The following is an 18,024-nucleotide window of genomic DNA, read 5'->3' as shown; positions in this document are numbered from 1 at the left end:
CTTGGCATGTGAACTATGGAACAATTAAGGATGTAATGGACCCCCAATTAACCTCATTTGCATACTTATTTTAATAAATTTTCAAATAGGCTTTATTCTTATATCTCATCTTCATACTTATTCTAATTTTAAATGGAGTAATTTGGGACCGATGTGCATCCTAGAACAGTTATCCCACTGATTCTGTTTCAAGTCAATATCATTTAGTAGTGTCAATTTTTGAAATTTTACACCAAAACAGTGAGTGTTTTAACTTCAAATAAAACGACCACAAATAGGCACATCATTCTGAGCATTGGTTTTATAATATTGCAAAAAATATTTACAATTTGGAGCTGCAGGGACAATCAGATAACTGTCTTTCAGTATTTAAAATGGAGAATGAAACAATTGAAGAAATACCTGTCTTACTTCCATGATTTCATGACAGGTTTTCTGTTTGTACTTTTCTTGAGATGTGGGAGATGTCTATATTTATTTCTTCTTTTTTTTTTTGGCTTTTTCTTTCTCAAATGAAAGGAAAATTTTGTGTTGGTTGTTTATACAATAAAGTGGAGTCTATGGAAATAAGTATTGCCATATGCAAGTAAAACTGGGGTTCTTCCAAAACTCAAATCATTGTTGGTTCGGATGTAATAGAAGGTGGATTCTCGTCATAAAATTATGGAAAAAGCTTGTTTGGCTGTAGTTCCATTGTGCCTGCCCTTGTCCATTTGAATTTGCATGCATTTTCAAAGTAAAAATGGTTGCTATTTCAGTTAACTCCATTTTTATTGGGCATTTAAGTATCAACATGTGCAAAATATAAACATAATTAAGATGAAAGTGTTGTGTATGGCTGTACAAGATAGAATTAGAAATGAAATTATACATGAAAAAAATTGGAGTGTCCCCTATTGAAAATAAGATTGATATACAATCTAGATGGTTTGGTTATGTATACAAAAGATTAATAGCTGCAATTGTAAGATAAGTGAATAGAATAGAATAAATTTGTAGCAAAAGACATATATAGAGGAAAACCAACAAAAAAAATTTGAAGAAAGGATATAATTGTTTGAGAGCCGGAGATCATGCAGCCAACCCTGCTTACTGCGATTAAGGCAATAATTGTTATTGTTATTGACCCATTCAAGAATATTAGTTTGGAGACATGATACCAATTATTCAAATGGACCTCACATGCCTGGCATGCTCCTTGGCACAGAGGCAGACTGGTAAATGACAAACCAAAGTAACATTGGGCATCCACAATTCAATTTTATACTATAATTAGATCTTAAATTTGTGAAGGAAAGAGGAATATGTCCTCTATGTTATCCTATGGTGTTTTTCTCTTTGTCCATGCATTCAAGATCCAATCATAGATTTGAAGTTAATACAAATGGCAGTTATTTTTTAATCCTTTCAGGGCTTCATTTCCATGTTCACATAAAACCCAAAAACCATTCGGTATAAATACTAACACATCTACACTTGGTTGCTTCGAATTCACATGGCATACCTAAACATGCTCAAGAAAGAGCAGCAAGACCACTGCACTTCAATCCCAAGAATTTCCTTCTCTGATTATTTTGCAGATGGCCATCAACTGATCAACCATGAAAGCAACTACAGAGAACCACCCGTCTCGTCGGACTTCGAGTTCTCCACCTCCAGCTATGGCATGATCTCCGCGGACGAGCTTATCCGCAGAGGGGGGTTGCTGCCTTTGAAGGAACACTGCACCAAGATGACCCTAAGGGATGAACTACTTGTTGATGATGACTATGAGGATGAATTGCCAAGGCAACCAAGGGGTTCTTCAGCTTGGTGGAAGCCGCGGACGGGTCTGAAGAGGCCTCATCCTGTGCCCAGAAAAGGTGATAAGAGTGAGGATTTATATGCAAACAAGAAGACAGGTGAGAAGCAATGGGTGGATATGGATATAGCTCTGTAGAGTCCTGTGACTCCTAGAGCTTGTTATTAATTATATACATCAATAAGAACCAGCCTGATTTTGGTTTTCTTTATTGCAGGACCCAAGTGAAGGGAAGCAATGGATAAGGTTCTTTTGGCGGCTGATGCTAGCGATCAGTTGTGGACGATTGGTTTTGGTTGTTTTAACGCATCATCATTTCTCCGGCATCTCTATGCATGCCGCTGGTAGTCTTGTACAAATGTATTGTTATGAAGAATTTCATTTAATAATTAGGAACGAGTGTTGACTGATCTAATCCATATCTACAGCTCATAACCACTTTTCAAGATCTTCATTTTCCCCTCAATCTAGTGATCATCTCTTTCGTGCATTCTACTATTTCTAGAGCCACTGAAAACACTATTATGCAAGTTGAGGGCACCACCATATGATATTTTTCATGAAAATTGAGCAGGGAAACTGGTTCGAGATTTGCACTTATCTCATATGGGATATCTGCATTGAGTGGTCCTTAGAAGCTGACACTATCTCACAGAGATTACTTTTCGAGTTGGATGGCATTCATTAAAGTATCAGAACCACTCGAGTGGGCATTGCATACAATAAGTGGGATTGTAGTATCACAATTGCATTGAATGATTTTTTTCCTACCAAGGCAAAGCATGTCACAAGATGCATGTTTTAAACGTTCAGCCCAGAAAGTAAAAAAATCTCCTGCTTGGTAAGGTATTGCATTTACAATGTTTTGCCTAATCAATGTAATTGTAATATTCATCGTTTCCTATGTCTACTACATCTATCAATACTCGTTAGTGAGAATGATAAACAAGAAGCCAAAGGGTACATACAATTAACAGTCAAACTTCCGCTCTGTAGACACAATCCACCACAACTTCCGATAACACATTCAAAGGGAGGCCTAAAATAAAGTCATGCGATTCTGAGATAACGGTAACGGTAACAGCAACACCCCCAAAGTATATTCACATGTTAAATTGAATCGAGATTCAACGTGCTATGTACAAGAAACAGGATCGGCCACAAAGAATACTGAAAGTACGCTACTACTGTACAAAGAACTAAAGCTGAGGGGTTATTATAATTACAGGGCCCGGCTTTTCAGGTCAACTGTATATATATAAGCCCACCTATTTACACTTTTTTACAGGACTATTTATCTTCTCTTCCAGCAAAGAAAGAATCTGTTGAATGGTTTCACCATCTGTACACCTGTAAGCATGAATAAATTGACGTGGGTTATGCAACAATAAAGACACACATATACACGCAAAAACCTAAAATAAGTTGGGTAGATGGGGGTCGGGAAATAACTACGATAACTTTTACAGTCTCTCGAAGCTATAGAACGGTGACAAATTATCCACAAGTTCGATTCAGTTTGCAGCAATTTGTGGAGTTAACAGCATCTAGGACAGACTTATTCAGGACCCATGGAGGAGCATGCACACATCAAATTATGCATAACCAAAATACACATCTTAGAGTTTCTGTACTTGAAGTCAAGTCCTCAAGATAACAGTTGAAAAGGGACAAATTAAGGTTTATAACCCAATGGTGGCTTTTCTGTATTTTAGTAAACAGAGATACCAACTAAATAAAATGGTTATCGAGCTGTTAACAGTCACAAACATGTATTAACACCAACAACCATTATAATGGCAGTAGAAATTTATAATCCAGCTAAAAAAGGGAAGAAATCTGATTAAAAGCCATAATCATTCATTTGCTACGGGGATCCTTACCAGTTAAAAAAATGCAAATCCCTTCTCTGGCAACTGGATGGATCATAGTTCAAAGTAACCTTGGCGTCTGCAAGTTGGGCTTGTAAAAGCCTGTGAGAGCTTCAACTTACATGATACAGTTCCATAGAAACCAAAGGGAGCTTCAAAATTATCTTCCTTTCTTTTCTTTTGGTGTTTTTCTGAAATGAGCAACAGGTTATAGAGAATTTCCTTGTGCTTTCAGCCCTCTGTACACATGTAATGAAGTGAAGCAATGTCAGGTCATCATTAAATGTGCAGTCTAAAGAAGGAATAAGAGAATCATTTTAAATGAAAAAGTAGGTAGCCACCACTGTGATTATACCTGCTATTTTCTTCCAAGGCTGATTAGCACCCAAATATTTTTTAATTGACTCATCCTTGTGTTCAGGATCAAGACTGCAAATATAATACAAATAAGAGAGAATATTGAGGATTCGTTGCATACTGACAAGTTACACCAGTGGGAGGAAAGGTAGAACCACATGAACACAGAGGAACCGACCTGTTCCTGACACCAAGAAGAGCACAATGCACTGCACGTGCAGCAGCTGAAGCAGGGGCTATAACGGCTGCTGGAGCTGCCTTAACAGCAGTTGCTAATGCAGATCCTGCACCAGCACCGCGTTGGTATCTTTTGAAGGGAGTTTGAACTAAAGCAGAAGCAGTTTTTCCAAGGCCATCACTAATACTTTCATAAGCCTGTCAAGTTAAGGGTATTAAAATGTTGTTTGGGGCAAATAAAAGTAAAAATACCCAGGGTGAGGTGGCACACCAAGGAGGTATGAAGAAAGGCACAAAAAAAGTTCCAAAAGTTCAAATTAAAAAAAAAAAAAAAAGAATGATAGAAGAAGAAAGACCAGAAGACCACTTTTGTTAAGTTGATTCAAACAAATTGCACCAATAGAATTAGATATCACTTTTCCTCCAATCAATCCATCCTCTTCACAGTACACAATGACAAGTAAATGATCAATCACCAAGATCCAAAACAATTGGAAATCAAAGCAAAAATGATATACCAAGATCCAACTTCACAAGCAAAAAGAGTAGATAATCAATCTCAGTTCAAGGAATGTTTGAAGTTCACCAGTTTAATTCCTTGTCTGGCATCTTTAGGCTGATTAGATCTCACATCTGTACTTGTTCTGCTTTGCACAGGCCATGATATAGATGGTGGAATGCTTGCAAGACTATATTCAGCTTGAAGCAGAATGTCGTGGGCACCTGCTGCCAAATGTACTCCAAGCCCAACAGCTTCTAGTGAAATACTTCTAAGAAATGCAATTGTACCTAAAAACATATAGTGGGGTAATTTCCATCTTTAGGGACTTGCAAGATAGTAATGTAACATGAGGATAATTAAATATTTAAAATCTAGAAAGTTTAGTGAATCCATTGTCAAACAGAGTACATATATACTGTAACTAAAAACACATCATTTTGGAAAAATAAATGCTATTAGATCTAATTTTGCACACAACAAAATAGCATGGCATATTATTCAAAATAACAATTCTCACCCTCAAGTACGAGGCTGTTTGGCTTAGCGGCTTGACCGCTTATAAGCTGCACAAGCAACGTTTAAGCTAAGTAGTGTTTTTGAATGAAGTGTTTGGCAACCCAAATTAGCTTAAATGCTACTATAATAGCGTTTGAGAAAAGCTGGTACCCCCAAGTTTTTGCACAAAACGCTACTACGTTGACCAAGTAAAAGACTATTCTACCCTACCCCATCATCTTCCCTTCACTTCAGCCATTACTGCCGCTGCCGCTGCCGCCGTCGCCCCTTCTCCATAACCATCGTCCAGCTGGGCCGCCGCAAGCAGCCGAAGTGTTGGTGGGTCGCGCCATTGCTGCATTTGGTTCCAGATCTATCGCCACAAGTCGTCGAGCACCGTCAACCCTCCTCCATTATCGCCGTCGTCATTAGGTGCCGCCTCTAGCCTCGATCACCACCTCCTCCTCTATCGTCGGTGGCGTCCCCGACCTGTAAGTGTATATACAATATATATATATATACCTGTAAGTGTATATATATATTATATTAATATATTTTTTAACAAGTATGTATAATTTATCTAATATTTAGAAATTAATTTATAATTTTTTTATAAAAAATAATATTTTTATAAATTTTATTTGTATTATTTAGCATCGTGTCTATTTTAGTCTTTTTGTCAAGCGTTGACAACTTATCAACTTTTACAAACCAAACACATAACTATTAACTGACAACTTAAAAGCACATTTATCCAAACACGTTATCAACTTAAACACTACATAACTTTTATGCTAACAGCTAACTAACTTAAAAGCTCCAATAAAAAAAGGGTAAGCCAAACAGCCTCTACGCCAGTGTCATACCAGCTTTTTTACTCTATTCCACAAGGGAAATACCTCTTTCCACACAATTGTAAATCACCTAGAAATAAATATAACCTAGAGATGCTCCAAAACATGGAAAAAATTATGCTACTAGGTCTAATTCTGGATACCCAAATAATATGGCATATTATTATTCAAATGAACAGATCTCACCCTAATTTGACCCTTTCATTTTTCATCTGGAATTTGAAATTCCAAATCCATTATTTGGATACATTATTGTTGAAGGAATTTGAAATCCCTGTAAAAAGGGATTTGAAATGAAATTATTTCAAAATTACATCATTTAAAATCCCTCTATCCAAACACAACTTTATATTATTCTGTGCTTCTAGTGGAAGACCTTTTTCCAAGAATAAATGTATATCACCTGCAAATAACTATAAGATAGAGATGTCACTAACAAACTAGCAGTCAGGCCCTCCACGACTGCAACAGTGATGTTGCTCTTTTGTCACTGGAAGGTCATGGGCTTGCGTTATGGGAACAGCCTCTTTGCAGAGCAAGGATTAGGCCATTTACAAAAAACAACCCTCACAAAGCAGGGAGCCCTGGATACTTTTGTGGGCTGGGGGTGGGAGTTTTCTTTTTTTTTTTTTTTTTTTGCCGGGGGGGTGGGGGCTGCAGTTGTGTGCATAAACCAAAGAAGACATTTGAGGACCAATAAGTAAGACCCTCCCATGATGCACAGAAGTCCATAGCCACTGTTTCCACTTGCTAAGACCCTAACACTGTCAACATAATACTCCACACAACATCAAACCCACTACTTCTAGCAACTAGCAACCACAGGCACAATCGCTAGAATCCACATGACAGCAACCTATAGTTACAAACATGACCACATAGCTTGAGCATAATAATAACTTGTAGAGAAAACAAAGTAGAGGCAAAATAACTTTTCTATGCTTCTAGTTCAGGATAAACTCCTGTCTTCTCTTGAAAACATTCAAACAAATACATAAAAGCACTTGACAAGCAAACCGACCATCAGTATGCAGGTGAAAGAAAGATGCCTATAAAAGAGAGAAACAAGTAAAGAGATCGAAATCATTTCGCAAAGTTGGAGACATTGGTAACAAAGTAGAATGTGTACAAATGTAGCATAAAGGAGGTGTATTGTGAAACAATAATACTTGCATCAAAGTTGAGTTATTTCATCCACAGTGAATGAACTAGAAAAGGATTTGGAAGGCCAGAAGGGGTAATAGATCCAGTTAAGCCTATCAACAAAGATAACCTGTGATTTTCTTTGACTGCAATACGTAGCCAAATCAAACCAGCTACAGAAGGATACTTGTAAGCAACCAGATTGTGGAAAATAGTCTCTTGCTTTTTCTTTTTGTTTTTTGTAGATAGACAACATCCAAAATGTTTATATACACTCATCACCAATTTAAATAAGAGGTCGTATATTACAGATCAACTAAGTTGTAAATGATTTTACTCAGATTATCAAGTGATCCTTTGATGCAGTGAACTCATATTCATATCTAGCTCTAGCATAAAAGGGACACAGGCTTGTAAAAATTTTCCTTCAAGTGATTTCAACTAATTAAATCTTTTTAAGTGAAGATGAATCCCAGAAGATCCAAAGAAGGAGAGCGTTTAGATTTAACACAAGGAACCCTTATTATTTGGTAAGAGAAATAAATAAAATTACTGCAGAAATCAATTACCTCTTTGCATTCCTTTCAGCAATCTGTGATCCTTCCTGTAGCTTTTTACAGGCAAAGAAACCAACTTTGCAGCACCAGAACCCATGGCAACCAATGACCGAATGGGGGGAAGCCCTTGCAAGAGTTTATGAATCTACATTATAGAAAACATAAGCTGTAAATGTGAATACGATATTGCTCAATTTTCAAAACTCTTATATTCTCAGAAGTGTGAATGACAAACAAAACCTGATTTTGAGAAATATCTTCCAACCACTCCCCTACTATTGTTTCACAAACGCTGTTCCAACCATAAACACCAATAGCGTGCACATGCTTAAGTTGTAGTTCTACTCCCTGCACAAACACACGTTAGAGTAGAAATAGAAGCTAAGTTTCCAATCCACCATTAAGTTTCAGCAACAAGGTGAGTAGAAAAGCACTTGGCTAAATTATCTTTTGTCATGGAATACAAAGAGAGCTTAGAAGTGCCATTGCAAGACTACATGTGCAGATCCCAAAGACATTTTCATGCAATCCAATTTTGAAACAGGTAAATAACCCAAAAACACAAGGGTTTTCACAGAAGTCTCTAAACAGTTGAATTACTTGACAAAGAAACAGTGTACAACAGACAAAAATCCTCTAGAAAATACAACAAAATATTATGGTTGAGTGGAACCACATCGGACTGCCCCAATTGGTAGACATATAAGCCCAAATGGAAAAAGGAAAAAGAAAAGAAAGCTTTAATGTTGCCAGGGGTAAAATTAGTTACCCCAGCATATTTTATTCAAGTTATCTTGTATAATTTACCTTTTAGTCTTTTTTTTTTTTTTTTTTTTTTGGGGGGGGGGGGGGGAGAGAGCAAAGCAAAAAAGAGAACTCTAAAGCTTGAGTTCTGAAAGAGGGGAGAAGTGGTCATTCCAACATGAATTAGAAAAGCTTAGGAAGAAAAGATGGTAGCGAACCCTGGTGTCACAATGAAGTAACATCCAATCAAGATGCCAGGTAGTTGTTACCAGTAAACAGTCCCAATTGTTCCTCTATGTTATATTGGGGGAAAAAATGTAAGATCAACTTAGAACTTACAAGTAACATTCCCCCAAGTTAAATATGTAAAAGCTACAATCAGCACCAAAATAACAGTGTTTTTTCCTATTTAAATAAATTGTGCATTTTAATGGACTGTGGCTATCTAATATGCAGAACACAGAGTCAGGTTCTGTCACATAACAACCTGAACCCAATCTGTTGCATAACAACCTGAACCCAATCTGTTGTGAACCAAGATTGAGATATTTCCCTATGGTCATCTCCAACTCTTACAAAACTAACCAAGTTTGGACGGTTGAAAACAACAGAATATGCAACCTCATCTATAACTGCTCCCTCACTCAGCATAAGTAATAAGTCTCACATTTTTACATAAAAGCATGCACTTAAGTTTAAGATTTCATGTCTTGTTAAACCAATCATAAATGGAAGCAGCACTTTTAGCATCAAATCTCATGTTAGGAAGAACTTGTCCACATCATTGATGCTATTTTATTGTTGAAAACAACTTTTGAAATGTATATCGGAAGAAATTGATTTAAAATAAACTAGAAATTTACCTTCCAAGGAACCAAGTTGACAAGCTCCACATACTTCCCACCCCTTAAAGCTGCCAAGTCAACACGGCGGGGGTTGTAATCGACACGAACAAGAACAGGCCACATATCAAACATCTGGAGAAAAAATTCAATAGCATAACATAAACTTTTCATAAACCAGAACAAATTGACTAGATAATTTCCAAGCTACATGGATGAGATAGGAATATAGACTGCAATTGGGGGAGGGAAGAAACATACTGCTAAAATTTGAGAAAAACCATTTGGAACTTTTTTAGTGTTTACTTTCTAGAACTCCTGCAAAATTTGGAGTTGTTTAATAAACATAAATTAAATTGTTTACCTGAAAATAAGGAAGCAAAGCCTCCTCACAGATAGTATGACCTCCAAAATTACTACTCTTTCCTGGAAACACTTCTGGTTCAGTCAAGTCCTGAGGAGCATGTGGAGACTGGTTAACAGACAAGCTTTCCCCTCCAAAGAAGCTGATGAGAAAATCAAGTTGGTTCTGATGGAGTTGCAAAAGCATAGGAAGGAAAGCAGTGCGCAGCCTGAAGGAAAAATTATCAAAACAAAAAATAATATTCAATAAGCTCCTTTACACACATTTACCAAAAAGGGGAAAGGAACGTCTTTACTTCATTGCTTGTCCCTACAACAATAATTAGTAAGCGGGTTTTCTTTGAGACCACTGCCTTTAACAAGAACCCTGATCCCCTGAGATCATTCCTTTTCAAAAAATCTACATTTGATTTGATTAAATAAATGTACAGAACCAGCACAAATCCTGTCACAATAACCAAAAAGGACAGCATGACTAAACAAGACACATACCGATACTCCTCAATAGGAATCAAAGGATTAGGTCTAACACCTTCTAAATCCAGCTTGAATGCTTTAGAAGATGATTGTCTAGGATGATCCTTTGATTGATAATATCCGAGCACCTTCCAGACAAAAGAACATGTGTTAGATCCTGTTCAAAATAGAAAGATAAAAAGGTCTCATTTAAGTTCCAGCTGTTTCAAGCTAACCAGTTTCCATGGTGCATTCTGGCTGTTATCATTGAGATTAAAATCCTGGACAGACAGAGATAGCCTTGATACACATATATCACCCTCAGGATAAATTTCATACTGGAAGTCAATTCCAGACAATACAAGCTCAAGATAAACAGTCCTATCCCTTCCACAGATAACTGGAGAATGAATGGCATTTTTCTGCAGGTTGGGCCAATCAGATCCAGCATACATTCTCCAGATAACATTAATGTTCTTCAAAAGTACACGACCCCTCACTTTTCCTTGATCATCATGTTTTCTGCAAAAGTTAGCAATAGCCTCCTCTGCTACAAGTTGTTGAGGACCAGGTTGTTTACTCACATCTGAGAGATGATCTTCCAGAATATTCAATGAGCCATCCCCATACCAACCACTGTTTACTCTCTTAACATCCCCCTTTCCCATATTACTGGATTTTTGTTCAGGAATATCATCAGATGATTGTTTCTTTTGAGATGGATCTGACATGGAGCTGAACTCAGTTAAGTAGCCTTCTATAAACTCAGGAAAGCTTTTCTGGAAAAATGAAGGCTGACTACTTTCCAATACATTTAAGGGCAGTGAGTCATTAAAGGAAAAACTGTCAGAGTTTGTGGCACTAAAGTCATATGTCTCTTCAAGAAGATTATCATCAACTGAAATATGAAATGGGGATCCAGAAGAGTCTGATAAGTCATCCCACTGTCCGTCCATTTGAAATGCATCTTCATAAATCTCATCCATCAAGTTGATTGCACCTATATTACTTTTCATACCTAGACACGAAGAATGAGAAGTTGAAGGTGCAGAATCACCACCGGCAAACCTAGTTTCTTCACGTTCTTGTGCCTTCTGAACATTATTCCACCTAGTCTGCAAGTGAACAAGAGATTCCTCCACATCAGGAGCGAAAAGCTGTTGAAGCTGTGCTGCCAGATGAATCAAGCCATAGGTGGTGTCATGGCAAGTATCCAGGGAAATGTGAGAGTCAGAACATTCAAATTCCCAAAGAAGGCCATCCTCACAATTCACTCTTAAAGTAACTTGGATAAGCGCCTCTTGAGCAACTTTAACGTAGCCAACCTTGTGAAGATGCTCCACACTATATGCGCCACCAACATTCTCAGGTCCTGGCACCATATGAAGGAGCAGGCCTAGATCTTGCAATCTAATTTTGTAGTCACCATTACAATCTCCTACTTTTTTGTTGGAAACTTTTAATGAAGAAGCTGCTAGGAGGCAAGCAAAATATTGTCCTTGGATCACTTCATTAACATTGACTGAGCTGGTCTCAAAATCAAAAACTTCACTAGTAAATGGACCCTTAAAGTATGGTTCATAACTTAATCCAACATCCACCAAATTAAGAACAAAAGAAGAATCACTTTCCACAGAGTTTCCCTTATCCAAATTTTTCTCACTTGCTTGTTCAATATCAGGAGAGGACACACTGAAGAAGGAGGATATTGTGCCAAACCAATCCAAGCGACCACCTGTTGCAATGATGGTTCCACATCTGACAGTTATGGACATACAACTCTGACCTGTCTCCGGATCCCACAGGTGTATGATATCAGAACCTGCAAATTTAGAAGACAACACATTTGAAGCTTCACCATCACCTCGACCCATGGTGGAGTTGCTACATGAGATCAGAAGAAACTCTTTGCTAGGAATTCCAGTAACAGAACCCCACAAATTGCCTTCACCATGGGCAACCCAAAGAAAATTGGCACCACAAATTCCACCAATATTTGAGACCGATAGCAACTGAAATTTCTTAACTTCTAGCTTTAAATGATGCCAGGATCCAGGAAGTTCATTCTGAATCGGCCCTTTCACAGTCTCTACGTTTTCCAGGCAAAGACAAATTTCTGCAGAATCACATTCCACGAAAATTGACATTTGAGACACAATATCAGTCTTAGCATTAGCTGGATCATGCAATACACATGATATTCCATTAATTGCCTGTTGTAGAAGATGATGCAAGCCCTTATACTGAGAACTGCTTAGATTTATTTTAACTGGAGGCAGAGAAGCATGCATGGAAAAAGCAGAGCTTAAAATCATCTCTTGTCGTGCAAGATTACCTAAGTCTTCTGTAGCTTTTGCCGTAGTTACAGAGGCAAACTCATAACCTTTTCCAGACCAATTTCTAGCCCAAGAATCCTCTGAAGTAGCTAAAAGCTTGGCTTTGTTTGCTATCCCAGAATCAGTCAGAGATCTCAGCCAAAGCATGCTAATAACGGATAAGTGACCGCTTCTATTTGTAGCAGAGAAAATGTTCTCGGCCAAAAATGTCTGTCTCTCAACCCCACCCATGTCACTCCCTGAATTGCTATTGGAAGAAGAGTTGATTAAGTAGACACCAAGATCTCCTATATTCAAATGGAAGGACCTTGACGTTTTCGAAGAAGAATACCTCTTCTGAGAACTTGCATTTGGAAATGGAATGGTGGTCTGAACGCTTCCCTCACCCAAAGTTGCTTGTGAACAAAAGTCAAGAACAATAAACTGATCCCACAAAGAATAGGTTCTAAAATCCCTGTCAACATTAAAAGGGAAGCAGAAAATTACCCTTGCAGTGGGGAGGAATATATTGCCTCTCAAAGTTTCTTCCGGAGACACTGTTGCCAAATTAGAATGAGAATTCCTTTTAGTTTCCCGCTGAGACAAAGTGCAAATCTTACTTCCCTCAGATGAAGATCCATCTCTTAGGCCATCCATTTCAGAGGACTTTCCAACTTCTTCCAGAAGAACCATTATCATATTGATCAAATGGAAGTCCACCCAGCAAACAAATGGTGGCAGCTTTAATGAAAAAGATGTCAACCTCATAAAATTGTCATCAGAAGAACGAGAATTCATGGTAAATTGGCACTGCATGGCACCTGAAGTTCTGAGCAAGGTAACCTTTACTACATCATCACTATATATCCCTTTACAATTTGTTTTGCTAATACCTCTATCTGTGCAAGACACTGGACATGAAAAATCTGCAGCTTGACATCCATTTTGTTTATCTGACTTAGGATGCTTGTTAGATGAGCAAAATGGAGGGAGAGCATCGTGTACAGCAGCCTGCTTTTGTTGGATCAGATGCATCTCTTTTTCAATATCATTACAGGCATGAAAACCAAATTCGGGATTATCATATCCATGATTGAAGTGATCAACGAGCTCAATACACTCCACTGTTGCATTAAAATTGGTTTCTTGCGGACATACCTGCTGAGCTTATTGAAATTAGTATGAGTTAAATATTCAGAAAAATAAATGCACAGCACAGGTAACAAAGCTCAATAGAACAAGAAACTCTTAAGCATAATCATTACCTGCAACACCAGAAGCATGTCCTGGACTTTTATACCCAGATAATGAACATTTGAACCAACATTTGTTTTATCACCCTTTGGACCACATGAATGCTGCAGGTCCCCATCAAAAAGGGAATAAAGAATAGAAATTCCAGCAAGAGTTACCTTAAGATTGGTTTCAACATGCTGCTGTTCTACAAAAGTGGAAGGAACAAATTCATAATTGAACCAATAAAAGATATTAAGTAAAAAAATCATATAGATGAGAAGCCAACTGAACCAATTGATTATCAAGAGTCAGAGAAACACAAAGATAAAGTCAAGTCCTTGTTTATTTCATAATGAGAACTAACAGAAACCATACCCAATAAGCATGCATGGTCATGAAAGATTTACCACAGATAGGCAAGTGCACCAACCCAATAACATAAGTATATTTCTAATGTGAGCGAATTTGAAGGTCATGCCAAAAATGCCCAAAACCTAATGATTAGACTGTAACCAATAAATGCCCAAAACCTAATGACTGTAAGCTAGCACTTCATCTCCAATTTTTTTATTTTAATCAATAATAAAATTTTATTGAAAAAAAAATGAATCAAAAAGGGATTAGCCATGTGTGCGCCCCTTTAAGAAAATCATACAAAACCAAGAAATCACTCCAGGTTAGTAGCTATCATGCCTCCTTCAACCCAATTATACAGAATAATCAAGATAATAAGGAACATTCTTTAATCTATATAAAGGCCTCTCTGCACCCCTAAACATCATCAATTATGTTGCATGATATCATCCACATGAGGAAAAAAAGAGAGAAACATTGGTCTCTCTTCTTTCCCACCCCACATCCCCACAACATTTAAACCATCAGGAAAACTTTAAGAAACACAAAACAATCATGGATCACCAAAATCAGTCCCATAGCTCAATCACACCGCTACAAGGTATGATAAGATGAGAACTGCATTCCCTGATTGATTGAAGAGGGTCTCAAGTAACACTTAGGCACTAAGAAAATAACAAATTATCAACTTACAATTAATAATTTAAGTAATGATTTACCTCCTGGCTTTATATTTTTCCACAATCCACTGGCTAAAAACATTGCCTACATGTCAATCAACATTATCTGGGCAAGGAATCCGTGTGTTCAGAATTTTAAAACCATTTGTAGTTGTGTACAAAGAAGCTATGTGATGCAACACCCAAAGAGAACAATAACCAAGTTCAAAGAACATTCAATCAAAAATTCAAATCAATTCTCAATATCAAATAAATTATCAAGGCAGCCAAACAATACATCTCAAAAGGTTATTGTCATGGACCTAGGGTTCATGACAAGTTTAAAAGGTAATTGGAAGAAATTGGGGGAGTTAGATCGGAAGAAATGGGAGGGAATTAGGGAAGAACAAAACAGGGAGGGAGATTAGGAAGAACCGAGAGAGAGAAGGAAATTGAGAGAGATAGAAATCAGATTTCATTCAAAATATTCTTCTATATCTTGCATGAGAGATTGGATCAGCCTTATATACTAATCTGGTAACTGTTTGGTGCCAATAGGGCTACCAAATATTCAAATCAATCCAGTTGAAGGCAATTACAACTCACTACAACTACCATACAACTAAATGGGAATTCCTCCATACAACTAACAGAAAATTCATTTATTATCTACTTATTATCTAATTACTATTATGTCCTTGGACGAACTGCTGCATCTGATCCCGGAGAGCTTGACTCTGCTCTCACATCTGTTCTTCAAGCCTAGCATTCTGCACCCTGCTCTCTTCACGCCATAAATTCATGACTTCCTTGATCCTCCTAATTCTCTAGTGCTCCCATGCAGCTCTGCATATCCGCCATCATCGTTGTCACCCGTTGGAGTTGCGCCTCCTCCTGCTTCATCCGAGTTCCATCCGCCATATTTCACTCTGGCGTCTCCTTTTACCACCCAGGACTTGCTTTGATTAGATCTCCTGTAAATCTGCAATTCACTCTTCTCTACTCACCTAATCACCTAGATCTAAATTGCCTCCACAATCCAATCTGCTTCACTACTCTCTTTTTTGACAATACGATCAGTTTCTGTTGTGGCTTCCTAAGGGTTGCCTACTCGTCGCTTCCAACATCACCAGAATTCCGGCATCGAAACCGCTCTTGAAAATCGCCTATCACAGTCACAATCAACAGGCTCTGCTTCTCCTTCCTTGTTCAACTGCAACAACGCTTCTTGTTTTGATTGCAAATTTGAACGCAGACTGCTGAAAATTAGCCTAGCTCGCCTGGATCTACTTCGCCTACCAACCAGCGTATACTCGCTTGGAACATAGGGATTGGATTCGCTAGACCTACTCCTAAAGTCGCCCCCCTGGATCACCAACTACTCTGAGGCCGTCTTCTTGAACCGCAACTGCAGCAGCCAAAGTCTATTGTTCCTGTAGTGGCTAAGGAATTTCATTGGAAATCAGTTGGAACTGCCTGGCCTGCTCGTCTTAAATTCTCCTCTTGCGTTGGAATCAAATTATGAGATGCAACCAGAAATCCAAATTGCACAAGCAAAAGGAACCGAAGGCTGGGGAACTACCTAAATGTAATCTCAACGGAATCGACAGTCGGAAACCTGGTAGCCCGCCCCGCCTTTGAGTTTCGGATAAGAATTGCCAAGGTCACAACCTAGAATTGATTGAAATCACAGCCAATGATTGATTGCTCTGATACCAATTGTCATGGACCTAGGGTGCATGACAAGTTTAAAAGGTAATTGGAATAAATTGGGGGAGATAGATCGAAAAAAATGGGAGGGAATTAGGGAAGAACATAACAAGGAGGGAGATTAGGAAAAACCGAGAGAAAGAGAGAGAAATTGAGAGAGATAGAAATCAGATTTCATTCAAAATATTCTTCTATATCTTGCATGAGAGATTGGATCAACCTTAAATACTGATCTGGTAGTTGTTTGGCACCAATAGGGCTGCCAAATATTCAAATCAATCCAGTTGAAAGCAGTTACAACTCACTACAACTACCATACAACTAAATGGGAATTCCTTCATACAACTAAAAGAAAATTCATTTATTATCTAATTAATATTTTGTCCTTGGGTCATGACAGTTTTATATAGAGTATAAATCCTACCCTAACTAGGATTCTAAACATGGAAACATAATCAAAGATTGATCAAAGATTAACTAGGGAAGTTATTAGAATTATTAGTATAATTAGATATATTGCATATTATTGTATGTGTTTTTTATTTATTTATTTGTTATAACTATGTGTAATTAGACTAACCCCGTAGGTTAATAGGCATGTTATGCCTATTATAAATAATATACTAAGAGACTAATCTCTTAGATTTTTCTCTCATAATTGTTTTCTCACATGGTATCAGAGCCACCAGTGAGAAAAACCCTAACCACCGTTGTGTATCTTTTTCTAGCGGCCTAAAAACCCTAGTTTTCTTTCTTCACCGTCATTGTTCACACCGAAAAAAAAAAAAAACCTAGTTTTCTTTCACCGTCACTGTTCACGCCGAAACATCACTGTTCGACCGTCATTTGCTAGAACTGACCCCACCCTAGGGTTCATCACCTTCAAGCCGAGTTGCCGCCGAAGCTCCCACGCGCCCCAACGGGCAGCCGTCCACCCCCATGCGCCGATGCATGAAGGCTCGTCCACCGGCCGTTTTCTCCCGGCTTCTCCAGATCAGCTCGCCTCCCTTCCCTAGGCCTATTCCTAGTGTCAAATCCTGCTATGTCTGACCTCAGTGACGCAATTTCTATTGGTGCTACTCCCGCAACCGCACATGTTACCCCTGCTGCCTCTCAATCATTTACTGTCTCCAATCTCGAAACAACCAATATCACCATTGTCCAATTGATAAGGTCTGTCAATTATCTCTCATGGGCAGCCTCTGTCAAAATGTGGTTCAAAAAGCAAGGCCAAGCCGATCATCTTACCACAAAGGTTGAAAGTGTGTCGGAAGCCAATCAAGCTAGATGGGAACAAGTTGATGCCCAGTTATGTAGCCTCCTATAGCAGTCCATTGATCCATCCATCATGCAGCTCTTTCGGCCATTTGGAACTTGTGTTGACGTGTGGAAGGAAGCTGAAGAATGTTATACAAATGACATCCAGTGTTTACACATTGTGGTCTCTAATATTGAGAATCTGAAGCAAGAGTCATCCATGGAATCTTATTTGGGACAAGTTCGGGCTCTCATGCAAGAATTTGATGCTCTTCTTCACATTACTACGACCAGATTCGGGCTCTCATACAAGAATTTGATGTTCTTCTCC

At 38.2% G+C, this 18,024-nt stretch overlaps 2 protein-coding genes across 2 annotated transcripts in view; one reads left to right on the top strand and one right to left on the bottom strand.

The window, feature by feature from the left end:
* The first annotated feature begins 1,127 nt into the window (after positions 1 to 1,127).
* Positions 1,128 to 2,190, top strand: LOC127801147 (uncharacterized). The gene is made up of 2 exons (XM_052336024.1): positions 1,128 to 1,901; positions 2,019 to 2,190. Exons 1-2 carry the CDS (start codon positions 1,496 to 1,498, stop codon positions 2,027 to 2,029), a joined length of 417 nt encoding a protein of 138 aa, XP_052191984.1. The 5' UTR covers positions 1,128 to 1,495; the 3' UTR covers positions 2,030 to 2,190.
* Positions 2,191 to 2,879: 689 nt separating this feature from the next.
* The window catches only part of LOC127801146 (autophagy-related protein 2), a 30,126-nt gene continuing 14,981 nt past the window's right edge, over positions 2,880 to 18,024 (bottom strand). The window contains exons 4-15 of the mRNA XM_052336023.1: positions 13,743 to 13,918; positions 10,399 to 13,635; positions 10,199 to 10,311; positions 9,708 to 9,915; positions 9,365 to 9,478; positions 7,998 to 8,105; positions 7,770 to 7,902; positions 4,793 to 4,995; positions 4,208 to 4,404; positions 4,028 to 4,101; positions 3,685 to 3,911; positions 2,880 to 3,151 (exon numbers count right to left, since the gene is read on the bottom strand). Of these exons, the coding sequence (XP_052191983.1) occupies positions 3,904 to 3,911; positions 4,028 to 4,101; positions 4,208 to 4,404; positions 4,793 to 4,995; positions 7,770 to 7,902; positions 7,998 to 8,105; positions 9,365 to 9,478; positions 9,708 to 9,915; positions 10,199 to 10,311; positions 10,399 to 13,635; positions 13,743 to 13,918 (4,571 nt within the window). The 3' untranslated portion in view covers positions 2,880 to 3,151; positions 3,685 to 3,903. The remainder of the gene's footprint in view (positions 3,152 to 3,684; positions 3,912 to 4,027; positions 4,102 to 4,207; positions 4,405 to 4,792; positions 4,996 to 7,769; positions 7,903 to 7,997; positions 8,106 to 9,364; positions 9,479 to 9,707; positions 9,916 to 10,198; positions 10,312 to 10,398; positions 13,636 to 13,742; positions 13,919 to 18,024) is intronic.

Source organism: Diospyros lotus, chromosome 5, assembly GCF_014633365.1.
Source record: "Diospyros lotus cultivar Yz01 chromosome 5, ASM1463336v1, whole genome shotgun sequence".
Lineage (NCBI taxonomy): Eukaryota > Viridiplantae > Streptophyta > Magnoliopsida > Ericales > Ebenaceae > Diospyros > Diospyros lotus.
Note: the sequence above shows the minus strand (reverse complement) of the source record. Positions and strands in the feature narration are given on the sequence as shown.